The sequence below is a fragment of the Mustelus asterias genome, chromosome 22 (assembly GCF_964213995.1).
Source record: "Mustelus asterias chromosome 22, sMusAst1.hap1.1, whole genome shotgun sequence".
NCBI lineage: Eukaryota > Metazoa > Chordata > Chondrichthyes > Carcharhiniformes > Triakidae > Mustelus > Mustelus asterias.
The window spans coordinates 69757160-69770577 of record NC_135822.1 but is presented as its reverse complement, the minus strand read 5'-3'; the positions used below and the strand labels follow the sequence as shown (position 1 = coordinate 69770577).

Sequence of the window (13418 nt, the reverse complement as noted above, 5' to 3'; positions counted from 1 at the left end):
TGGATAACCTCACATTTATCTACATTATACAACACACACTCAGCCTGTCCAAATCACACTGAAGCATCTCTGCATCCTCCTCACAGCTCACCCTCCCACCCAACTTTGTATCATCTGCAAATTTCAGGATAACTTTTGAGAATTCAAACCTGTCCAGTGTCCAAGCAGCCCCCTCTAATCCGTCCCACTCATTCCCATCTAAACTGCCAAGTATAACATTCACACAATAAGACAGCGCAGAAGAGGCCTTTCGGCCCACCGAGTCTGCACCGATGCATGAAATGCCCTGACCTGCCCACCTAATCCCACTTGCCAGCACTTATCCCATAGCCTTGAATGTTATGGCGTGCCAAGTGCTAATCCACTTTTAAAGGATGTGAGGCAGCCCGCCTCCAACACCCTCCCAGGCAGCGCATTCCAGACCATCACCACCCTCTGAGTAAAAACGTTTTTCCTCAAATCCCCCATAAACCTCCCAACCCTCACTTTTAACTTGTGTCCCCTCGTGACTGACCCTTCAACTAAGGGGAACAGCTGCTCCTTATCCACTCTGTCCACGCCCCTCATAATCTTGTTCACCTCAATCAGGTCGCCCCCTCAGTTTTCTCTGCTCCAGAGAAAACTACCCAAACCTACTCAACCTCTCTTCATAACTTAAATGTTCCATCCCAGGCAGCATCCTGGTAAATCTCCTCTGCACCCCCTCCAGTGCAATCATGTCCTTCCTATAATGTGGCGACCAGAACTGCACACAGTACTCCTGCTGTGGCCTCACCAAAGTTCTATACAACTCCATCATGACCCCTCTGCTTTTGTAATCTACACCCCGATTGATAAAGGCGAGTGCGCCATATGCCTTTTTCACCACCCCATTAACCTGCCTTTCTGCTGAACAAGCTGAAGGAAAGGTTTGGGTCAAACCTTGAATCAATTTGGTGCATCTCCTGCTACTGCTATTCCTCCCTCCCCCACCTCTTCCGGGATGAGTTTGCTGAGAGAGCGAGTTACTTTATAGGGTCTTAGTGTGAGATTAACCAGCAGATGTGCATTTCTAGGTTATTACTTGGCATATTTTATACCATTTCCATATGATTGAAGCCAAAGGGGGAGGGATCTTATACAAACATATAAGATTCTGAAGGGAATAGATAAGGTAGAAGCAGGAAGGTTGTTCCCACTGGCGGGTGAAACTAGAACTAGGGGGCATGGTCTCAAAATAAGGGGGAGCAGATTTAGGACTGAGTTGAGGAGGAACTTCCTCACTCAAAGGGTTGTGAATGTGTGGAATTCCCTGCCCAGTGAAGCAGTTGAGGCTACCTCATTGAATGTTTTTAAGGCAGAGGTACATAGATTTTTGAACAGTAAAGGAATTAAGGGTTATGGTGAGCGGGCGGGCAAGTGGAGCTGAGTCCACGAAAAGATCATCCATGATCTTATTGAATGGCGGAGCAGGCTCGAGGGGCCAGATGGCCTCCTCCTGCTTCTTATGTTCTTAAAGTTGATCTTCAAAACCAGGAGTGCAGGCTTCATGTGATCGAACTACAGCGGCTAAAGTTTAAATTGAAGGAATGGTTTTCAGGATCTGAATGTTTGAGTATTGCGTCGCTCAAGTATGAACTAATCCACTTTTTGCAAAGGTGTTTTATAAATACCCAAATAAATTGATTTGATTTATTATTGTCACATGTATTAACATACAGTGAAAAGTATTGTTTCTTGTGCGCTATACAGACAGAACATACCGTTCACAGAGAAGGAAACGAGAGAGTGCAGAATGTAGTGTCATAGCTAGGGTATAGAGAAAGACCAACTGAATGCAAGGTAAGTCCATTCAAATGTCTGACGGCAGCAGGGAAGAAGCTGTTCTTGAGTCGGTTGGTACGTGACCTCAGACTTTTGTATCTTTTTCTCGAAGGAAGAAGGTGGAAGAGAGAATGTCCGGGGTGCGTGGGGTCCTTAATTATGCTGGCTGCTTTGCCGAGGCAGCGGGAAGTGTAGACAGAGTCAATGGATGGGAGGCTGGTTTGCGTGATGGATTGGGTTACATTCATGACCTTTTGTGGTTCCTTGCGGTCTTGGGCAGAGCAGGAGCCATACCAAGCTGTGGTACACCCAGAAAGAATGCTTTCTATGGTACATCTGTAAAAGTTGGTGAGGGTTGAAGCTGACATGCCAAATTTCCTTAGTCTTCTGAGAAAGTAGAGGCATTGGTGGGCTTTCTTAACTATAGTGTCGGCATGGGGGGACCAGGACAGGTTGTTAGTGATCTGGACACCTGAAAACTTGAAGCTCTCGACGCTTTCTACTTCATCCCCCTTGATGGGGACAAAAGGGCATGTTCTCCTTTACGCTTCCTGAAGTCGATGACAATCTCCTTCATTTTGTTGACATTGAGGGAGAGATTATTGTTTTGTTGCTGCACCAGTTCACCAGATTCTCTATCTCATTCCTGTACTCTGTCTCGTCATTGTTTGAGATCCAACCCACTATGGTGGTGTCGTCAGCAAACTTGAAAGTCGAATTGGAGGGGAATTTGGCCACACAGTTATAGGTGTATGAGGAGTATAGTAAGGGGCTGAGAACACAGCCTTGTGGGGAACCGGTGTTGAGGATGATCATGGAGGAGGCGTTGTTGCCTATCCTTACTGATTGTGGTCTGTGAGTTAGGAAGTTCTGGATCCAGTCGCAGAGGGAGGTGCCGAGGCCCAGGCCACGGAGTTTGGAGATGAGTTTCGTGGGAATAATAGTGTTGACGTTTGAGCTGTAGTCAATAAATAGGAGTCTGACATCGGTGTCCTTGTTATCTAGGGTTGAGTGCAGGGCCAGGGTTGAGTGCAGGACCAGGGAAATGGCTTCTGCTGTGGCAGAAGGCAAAGTATAGTGGATCCAGATAGTCCGGGAGGCTCGAATTGATTCGTGCCATGACTAACCTTTCGAAGCATTTCATAATGATGGATGTCAGAGCCACCGGCTGATAGTTCATTGGACTGCTTCAGTGAAAGGATGAGCCAATGAAAGGTTGGACATTTCCTTTCTTATTAACCATGCAGATGAAAAAGGAAGTTTGTACGGTTCCAGTGAGCTAGCTGGTAACCACCTCTCTTCTGGGGACTCATTGCAAGAAATGTTTCCCGAGCCCTTTCCCATTTGGCCTGCTGCTTGTGAACATCCACCTTCCTGAAGGATGGGCCCTTCTGAAGTCTCTGAAATTCTCCATGAAATGCCACAGCATTGAGTTTTATCACTGGGCGGGAGGGGGAAAGCTTGCTACCAACCGTTCAGGTTGACAGCAACTTCTTCATCAAGCCATCTCACGTGCTTTCACGATGATGCTGACCAATGGCCGAGAAGGAACGACAAGGAAGCAAAGCCTGCACTCTGGCCTTGTGGCACGTCCTGCTCCATTGCCGGAATTCTACTGCCCCAAAGATCAATGGGTCGAAAGGTGTCTTTGCCGTTAGACTTTTGAATGGAGCTACCTTGCATTGAGTAGATCTTTCTCTACACTCTAGCTATGACGATATTCTGCACCCTCTATGAACGGTATGCTTGCCTGTATAGCACGCAGGAAACAATACTTTTCACTGTATACTCATATATGTGACAATAATAAATCAAATCAAATGAATCACCGGAAGAGCCAGGGCAGGAGTTGGATGTCAACTCTCGGAATGGAGAGACATCCAGCCAGAGAGCAAGTCCGAATCGCTGTGGGCTGATAAAACTTGAGAGCGAGAGCAGGAATACAGTTACACCCTGACCTCTGTGGCCTGCTGGATGTGGAATTGCAGGAATGGAACCAAGTGTCCAACTGTATGGGAGCAGTGGGGAAAACAGAGCAAATTCAGCAAAATGTAATCCCTGAGTAATGTGCCTTCCAGAGTGAAAGCCAACAGACATCAGGAGCTTGGGAGGACAGAGCCAGGGTAATTAGATGAAACATAAGTCAAACTTTGGAAAATTCTCTCCAAAGAATTTTCAAATAATGTTTGGACCATTTCCATGCAATGATTATGCCTTATACTGGAATAACACAGTTATTATTCTCTCTCCAATTGCCTCTTGCTTGGAAGAAAAACAGCACAAGTCCAGGAAGCCTCTCTTTCCCAAGTTACTGTATGTAAGGCTGCTTAGAAATCTCATTAACACCAGATGCCCCAAGTATAGTTTCATGAGTTACAGGACAACTTGGCAGATTCCTTCTTTCAATAGTTGGCTGTGTGGTTGAGTATATTGATCTTTTTGTTGACTGCTTCTATGAATTAGTTGGACAGAGGTTGATCATGAAGGCTAAAGACTCCTCCATCACTTATTCTACTGTTCATGAGGGACGACTGTTGCCCATTTTGTATTTCTACATGAAACATACAGATGTCAGCCTTGACATCAGTCCCTGACAGCTGGGTCCATGTATGAGGAGTGGGTTTGGACGTCAGGGCCACAATACTGGCAGATACACCTGGATCATACTCAATGCTGTCCTTCCATGTAAACCATAAGAGTTTGTAGCACAGCTATAACTCACTCCCGGGTATGTGTTACTCTATCTATAAACCACCCTGAACCCCTCGATTAGATTCCAGTCTGTAACTCACTCCCGGGTATCTGTTATTCTATATATAAACCACCCCGAACCCCTCGATTAGATTCCAGTCTGTAACTCACGCCCGGGTATCTGTTCTATATATAAACCATCTGAACCCCTCGATTAGATTCCAGTCTTTAACTCACTCCCAGGTATCTGTTATTCTATATATAAACCATCTGAACCCCTCAATTAGATTCCAATCTGTAACTCACTCCCAGGTATCTGTTATTCTGTGTATAAACCACCCGAACCCCCGATTGGATTCCAGTCTGTAACTCACTCCCAGGAATCTGTTATTCTATATATAAACCACCCTATACCCCTCAATTTGATTCCAGTCTGTAACTTACTCCCAGGTATCTGTTATTCTATATATAAAGCATCTGAACCCCTCGATTAGATTCCAGCCTGCAACTCACTCCCGGGTACCTGTTATTCTGTATATAAATCTGAATGTCTCAATTAGGTTCCTCCTTTTAAGTCATAGACATCTGTAATCCCATGTATTTGACTTTCTCAAACCCAAACTAAGGAGCAGGTTAAAAATATAAAGGACTGCACCTGCTCCCATGATTTGAATTGTAAAATGAGTGTTTTTGGTCACTGAATATTGATAGGATTTGCTTTGGCTGTCTCTCATTTGAATATTTGAATTCCCACTCCATAACATTTCAAGGCTCTTGGCTAAGAGCTGGTAAATGGGATGAGGTGGGAGTTCAGGTGTTTCTCACGTGTTGGTGCAGACTCGATGGGCCAAAGGGCCTCTCCTGCACTGTATGATTCCATGAATAACCCACTGATACTCCATGGACAGTGGTGACAGATAGCAATTGACCATACGATTGGAGATGATTACTGCCCAGGGAGCTGAATCCCTGCATTAGGCAATGTCCTAAAGACCTGAGCACACAATTATTGAAGCCTTGTTTTTTTTTTCCTCAAAGTGGAGTCAGCTTGGCAATGCTGGAATGTTTGAATATCAACGCGCATTTTGACCTTGTTGCCCAGTGGCTGCCCCTTCACTGAGGAAGGCAGTCAAGGCAAGGGGGTGACACAAGAAATGGTGTGGTACTGAGACATGTAGAGGAACAGAGGGGTCTTTGTGTGGATGTCTTCAGAGTGCTGAAAGGAGCAGGACACCTGGAGAAGGTGCCGAGAGATGCTGGAGTACTGAATATACCTTGTGCTCAGAAGGCAGGTGATCACACAATCGGGCGTTCAGAGCAGATTGAAGAGGATGCTTCCAGCACTGGAGTATTTTCACCAGGAGGATTGATTTGGTAGGCTGGGAATTAGAGGTTGAAGGAAGATGTAGTGTTATAATCCAGGTCAGAAATTCCCAAAGTGTTTTATGGAGCCAGCTGAGATCATAAATTTTGCACTTTTGAATTTGGCCAGGATGAGCATGAGATGTTTCACTCCAGATATGACTCAAACGACCCACGAGAGAGCTTAGAAACATAGAAACCCTACAGTACAGAAAGAGGCCATTTGGCCCATCGAGTCTGCACCGACCACAATCCCACCCAGGCCCTACCCCCATACCCGTACATATTAACCCGCTAATCCCTCGAACCTGCACATCTCGGTACACTAAGGGGCAATTTTAGCATGGCCAATCAACCTAACCCGCACATCTTTGGACTGTGGGAGGAAACCCACGCAGACACGAGGAGAATGTGCAAACTCCACACACAGACAGTGACCCAAGCCGGGAATCGAACCCAGGTCCCTGGAGCTGTGAAGCAGCAGTGCTAACCACTGTGCTACCGTGCCGCCCAGCTTTTATCAAACAAAGTTTATTTAAGAGTACAGTTAACACATAGAAAGAAAATAAGCAATAACTTTTACCAATTACAAACAAACAAACAAAACAGCCACAATACCATTTTTAAAATTCATTCGTGGGACATGGGTGTCGCTGGCTGGCCAGCATTTATTGTCCATCCCTAGTTGCCCCTTGAGAAGGTGGTGGTGAGCTGCCTTCTTGAATCGCTGCAGTTCATGTGCTGTGGGTTGACCCACAATGCCATTACGGTGTAAACCTTAACAGCTACGAATACTGTTCCAACACAAACACCCCTACAAACATGCACCTCTGTTCCAGGCTTAGTACAGAAAGTAAGTGTGCTCACACGATGCAGGATCTTGCAGCTTTGCAACACCTGCTGTGACTTAGTCCTTTGGACAGAGAACTGAAACTCTGGACTTCCCCGACCTGTAGCTCCCAGCTCCCTCAAGGTAGATAGAGCGACTGTTGGCTCTATCTTTTAGCTAGCAAACCACTTCGAGAGGCAGAGGCACTCCTTGCCTTTAGTTACGAGCTAGCCTGCCACCAAGAGCTAAATTTCCAATACCCAGGGAGGGACACTGCTTTTCAGTCTGGAGCCCAGTCTGTGAGAAAACAAAACTCTCTCGCCTGTCCTGTCAATCATTCTTCCCCCAACAATTCAAAAAGGGTCATAAACACCAGGACAGTGCATTAGGCCAAATTAAAAATAAACAAAAAGTTTATTATATGGCTCTAGCAACAATGAAAGGACAAGCAGCTCAGTGTCCACTTGTAACTTCAGAGAACCAAGGTTAAAATACATTTCTAAAAGGCATTGTAGCGTCACAGTAGGAAGTCATAGACTGCAGAGGAAGCACCTATTTCCCTTCACAGAGAGGTCAATAACAAGGGGTGAAAGGATTAGAGGGGTGTGTGAGAGATATTACATCATCCAGATCTGGAACTCAGTGCCTGAAAGGGTGGCAGAGGTAAAAACCCACATCGCATTTTAAAAGTACCTGGATATGTACCTGAGGTGTTGTAACCTCCAAGGACAGGCCAAGAGCCGGATGGGATTAGGCTGGATAGGTCTTTCTCAGCCAACAGTGGGCAGAATGGCCTCCTCCTGTACATTACGTGGGCGGCACGGTGGCACAGTGGTTAACACTGCTGCCTCACAGCGCCAGGGACCTGGATTCGACTCCTGGCTTGGGTCACTGTCTGCGTGGAGTTTGCACGTTCTCCCCGTGTCTGCATAGGTTTCCTCCGGGTGCTCTGGTTTCCTCCCACACTCCAAAGATGTGTGGGTTAGGTTGATTGGCCATGCTAAATTGCCCCTTAGCGTCAGGGGGACTAGCTAGGGTAAATGCATGGGCTTATGGGGATAGGGCCTGGGTGGGATTGTGGTCGGTGCAGACTCGATGGGCCGAATGGCCTCCTTCTGCACTGTAGAATTCCATGATTCTGTGATTCCATTAAGGGCAGGATTCTCCCATCTCGTCCATAGCCGCCCCGTTGCCAGCGTGAATGGAGAATTTGGCGCTCAGCCAAAACTCCATTCACTGCAGTGGGACTGGAGAATTCCAGCCACGGACGAATGGGAGGTATTCAGCGTGATTCTCTGAATTCTGAAGGTGTGCTTTTCCCTCTATCTCAGAAGAAAGTCTTGTTTGTTGATGAAAAATGAAAATAGGGGGTTGGACGGTGGTTAGCACTGCTGCCTCACAGCGCCAGGGACCCGGGTTCAATTCCCGGCCTCGGGTCACTGTCTGTGCGGAGTTTGCACGTTCTCCCCATGTCTGTGCATGTTTCCTCCGGGTGCTCCAGTTTCCTCCCACAGTCTGAAAGACGTGCTGGCTAGGTGCATTGGCCGTGCTAAATTCTCCCTCGGTGTACCCAAACAGGTGCCAGAGTGTGGCGACTAGGGGATTTTCACAGTAACTTCACTGCAGTGCCTACTTGTAACACTAATAAATAAACTTTAAAATAACCTTTAGCTTTGCCTTCGTGATGCAGAATGGTCACTCATGATTTTATTCCCTCATGATTTTATTTCCTGTGTTAAAGAACTTGCGTTTGGAGCAAACTAGTGGCAGGGGGTGGGGGGTAAATGGGGATATTGACATGACCATCAAGTTGCCTCAGGATCACATCTTGCTGTTGACAGCAGAGAGTGTTCGCTGTGGTGGTTCTTGTAGACTTCGATTGCCAGAGTTAGTGCTCAGAGCTTGATAGGTATCTGAACAACTGCTTTTCCACATTTGTCTGTGTCAGAGTGATCTGTTGGTCCCATGACACTGGAAACAATAGGAAAATTAATATTAACTTGCTCTGCCCTTAGCCCAAAGCCAGAATATTGTCCAATTGCCCTAGACGACCCAAGGGATTCCTGCTGAGAACCACTCATTCAGCACTGGGCTATGCTCGGAGACAGCAGTGATATAATTCATCATCACATTGCAATCCGAGGCTGCCTCTGATATCACAGTTCTCCCTATTCAATTCCAATGCAACTCAAGACTGTTTTACATCCAATTCCAGTTCTTTACATCCCCACTACACTACAGCAACTGCACTTCAAAGAAACTCAATGTTCACTGCATTGTGTCAGTTATAAGGGGGGGGGCACGGGTTCAAGGTGAGGGGGGGGGGAGTTTAAGGGAGATGTGTGGGGGGGGGGGGGGGGGCAGTGGGAAGGGTTTTCCTGCAGAAAGTAATGGGTGCCTGGAACGCCCTGCCAGCGGAGATGGTGGAAGCAGGTACATTCGCAACATTTAAGAGGCATCTGAATGGGGACATAAATAGGGGGGGAATAGAGGGATACGGACTGAGTAAGGGCGGAAGGTTTTTTTTTTGAAGTTTAGTTAGGGCATCATGGTCGGCACAGGCATGTTGGACCGAAGGGCCTGTTCCTGCCCTGTACTTTTCTTTGTTCTCTTTGTTCTTTAATTCCAGTGTTGGACTGTTCTTTGTTCCAAACACTATGAGATCTCTGGAGATGTCATGTGTGTAAATCCAATAACTTTCTGAATTGGTTTGGATTTTTTTGACTCTTGGTCCACATTGAGAGGTTAATTTGAAAAACATTTCTCTCCTTACAGGGCGGTCTTCTTGCAGGTCAGCATGAACGAGGGTCTGAGCTTCATCTCCAGTTTCGTCACCATCACCACAGTGCACTGTGTGAGTAACAGCAACAGACTATATCTGCAGCATGCGAATGACGGGACTGGTCCCTTCCTCTTGTGTATCAATGCCATGACCTTTAGAAGTAGGCAGGGGCCGTTCAGCCCGACAATATCCTATCGCCTTCTAATTGATTCTACCTTGCCTACTCACCTTTCCACCATGTACATTAAACCTACCTCTCCCTCCAACCCTGTGCAACAGTGAAGACTTTTCCTGGTCGATGCCTTGACATTTCATTTATATATAACTCTGGGGTAAAGGATACAGAGTTCCAGATGGTTCGAGGGAGCTGAGTGAGGGGACAACAACTCTTTCCCTTGTGCTCCTTGCCAAGTTGTCAAACCTTGTCACAAGTTTCCTCCAGCTGCAATTTCTTTCACCCCATGTCTTTACTTGCCTTCTCTGAGGCCATAGAACAGAAAGCATCACCCTTTGTGACGATACACATGTTTTAAGTTTATTAGTTTTCAATTTTTCTTAGTGTCTCAAGTAGGCTTACATTAACACCACAATGAAGTTACTGTGAAAATCCCCCAGTCGCCACACTCCGGCGCCTGTTCGGGTACACTGAGGGAGAATTTAGCACGGTCAATGCACCTAACCAGCACGTCTTTCGGACTGTGGGAAGAAACCGGAGCACCCAGAGGAAGTTTCCAAATGTCTTGTTCCCGGGTAGTCTCTATTAACAACACCTTTCTAATGACACCTCACATATGAACACCCTCGCCTCCAAGCCACTCACCACCCTGACATGGGAATATAAAGTTTTAAAGTTAAAAGTTTTATTTAAATTCTTCCTCAATGTACCCGAACAGGCACCAGAGTGTGGCGACTGTGGGATTTTCACAGTAACTTCACTGTTAGGGGAGGATAGAGGATTGGTTAACTAACTGAAAGCAAAAAGTGGGGGTAAATGAGTGTTTTTCTGGTTGGCGATCAGTGACTAGTGGTGTGCCTCAGGGATCGTGTTGGGACCGCAACTGTTTACGATTTCCATAGATGATTTGGAGTTGGGGACCAAAGGTAGTGTGTCAAAATTCGCAGATGACACTAAGATGGGTGGCAGAGCAAAGTGTGCAGAGGATGCTGAAAGTCTGCCAAGGGATATAGATAGTCTAAGTGAGTGGGCGAGGGTCTGGTAGATGGAGTACAATGTTGGTAAATGTGAGGTCATCCATTTTGGTAGGAATAACAGCAAAATGGACTCTTATTCAAATGGTTAAATGTTGCAGCATGCTGCTGTGCAGAGGGACCTGGGTGTCCTTGTGCAGGAATCTCAAGGAGTTGGTTTGCAGGTGCAGCAGGTAATTAAGAAGGCAAATGGAATTTTGTCCTTCATTGCTAGAGGGATGGAGTTTAAAAAAAGCGAGGTTATGTTGCAGCTGCATAAGGTGCTGGTGAGGCCACACCTGGAGTACTGTGTACAGTTTTGGTCTCCTTACTTGAGAAAGGATATACTGGCACTGGAGGGGGTGCAGAGGAGATTCACTGATTCCGGAATTGAGAGAGTTGGCTTATGAGGAGAGACTGAGTAGACTGGGGCTATACTCATTGGAATTCAGAAGAATGAGGGGAGATCTTATAGAAACATATAAGGTTATGAAGGGAATAGATAAGATAGAAGCAGGGAATTCCCTGCCCAGTGAAGCAGTTGAGGCTACCTCATTGAATGTTTTTAAGACAAGGATGGATAACTTTTTGAACAGTAAAGGAATTAAGGCGTTATAGTGAGCGGGCGGGTAAGTGGAGCTGAGTCCACGAAAAGATCAGCCATGTTCTTATTTAATGGCGGAGCAGGCTCGAGGAGCCAGATGGCCTACTCCTGCTCCTAATTCTTATGTTCTTATGTATATTGCAGTGTTAATGTCAGCCTACTTGTGACACCTATAAATAAATAATAAATACCTGGGAGTTTCTGATCTGGTGCCTAACAAATTGGTTAATTGTCTATAGGCGATGGCTGAGTGGTATTATCGCTAGACTATTAATCCAGAAACTCAGCTAATGTTCCGGGGGACCCCTGGTTCGAACCCCGCCATGGCAGATGGTGGAATTTGAATTCACTAAAAAAAATCTGGAATTAAGAATCCACTGATGACCACGAATTGATTGTCGGAAAAAACCATCTGGTTCACTCATGTCCTTAAAGGAAGGAAATCTGCCTTCCTTACCTGGTCTGGCCTACGTGCGACTCCATAGCCACAGCAATGTGGTTGATTCTCAACTGCCCTCCAAGGGCAACTAGGGATGGGCAATAAATGCCCAGCCAATGACGCTCATGCCTCATGAATGAAGATCAAAAAAGTGACAGCCCAGTGGGATCCAATCCAGCTGTTGATTGCTCTGTGTTTTGAACCTCTGCCTCTTTTCAGCCCGTTTGTGCCCTCGTGTCCTGCTGCCTTGATCCAAGTTGGCTTTCCATTTTGTGCACCCTCTCTCCCCAACCCCAGCACCAATCCATAAAGAACATCAAACAGGCCCTTGGGCCCCTTCCAGACTGCTCCGCCATTCAATGGAATCGTGGCTGATCCGAACATGAGATTGGCACAGGGACCTCCTCACAGGACAACACCCAACAACCTCCCTGCTGAAAAAGCAAGGCAGCTGGCCGGCCGGTCGCAACGCCATTCAGCCAGCTGTGGACATGCAGTTTGCTCCAAAACAATGTGTGTGTGAAAAGAGTTCTTTTCAAGAGTTTCTTCCTCTTTTTGCCCGACACAATAACTCTCTCTGTCAGCCGATGAACAATAAAGTCATTGACTCTGTACGTCCCGATCGGCCCATGTGTTGGGACGTTCGACCTCCCGTACAGCACTTCCCCCAAACTCTTAGAGATGTTGCCCCAAGACACTGTCGCCTCAAAAGACAGGATCCATTTCCACCCTCCCTCCCTCTGGGCTCCCCCGCCCCACCCCCACCACGCTCCTACACTGAGCTCGCATTAAAGCAACTATGAGTTATTAGTCATCTTTGAGAACTGTGTGTGTTTTGGTGGACAGCAGATTAAACAGTTTATCTGTAAACAGACCTGAAGCGTTCGCTGCCAAGTGAGATTTTGTACAATTTGGTCTAAAAATAGTTGGATCCGTGAAAGAGAAAAACAGATAAGTCCTTGCACAAAGCAGAGTATATTATTCAAGCACAGCTCGGCATTACCACAGGAAAAATCCCTGGGGGTTGTGAGAAAATAGAGTGCAACCTCCTGTTATCCATGTTACCAAGACAAAGGATTGACTGAGAAACTGCCTCACAGCCCCTTTCATTGAGGTTTTTCTCAAATTTAGCTCACAGTTGAGATTACACAATTAATTTCATTTGTATCCCATTTGTCGTGGGTTTATTGCGAACTCTGACGCAAGCTGGAGGAACAGCGCTTCATCTTGGGGCGGCACGGTGGCACAGTGGTCAGCACTGCTGTCTCGCAGCACCAGGGACCCGGGTTCAATTCCGGCCTCGGGTCACTGTCGGTGTGGAGTTTGCACATTCTCCCCGTGTCTGTGTGGGTTTCCTCCGGGTGCTCCGGTTTCCTCCCACAGCCCAAAGATGTGCAGGTTAGGTTGATTGGCCAGGCTAAATTGCCCCTTAGTGTCAGGGGGATGAACAGGTTACGGGGATAGGGGGTAGCTTTTGGAGCGCTGCTCCTTCATCAGGTGAGTGAAGGGGCAGTGCTCTGAAAGCTCGTGCTCCCAAATAAACCTGTTGGACTTTAACCTGGTGTTGTGAGACTTCTTACTGTGCCCACCCCAGTCCAACACCAGCATCTCCACAGGTGAAACAAGAGAGCGACGGGACAGACAGCCCCTTGTGACAGCAGAAGGCACAGGCTCAAACACAAGGCAGGAGGAAATTACAACGTGTTGGTTTGATTTGATT

The 13418-nt window shown here is 46.7% G+C and overlaps 1 protein-coding gene across 1 annotated transcript in view; it reads left to right on the top strand.

Moving 5' to 3' along the window:
* The window catches only part of LOC144510172 (anthrax toxin receptor 1-like), a 157023-nt gene that overhangs the window by 54884 nt on the left and 88721 nt on the right, over positions 1 to 13418 (top strand). Inside the window, exon 11 of the mRNA XM_078239609.1 lies at positions 9461 to 9539. Within this exon, the coding sequence (XP_078095735.1) occupies positions 9461 to 9539 (79 nt within the window). The remainder of the gene's footprint in view (positions 1 to 9460; positions 9540 to 13418) is intronic.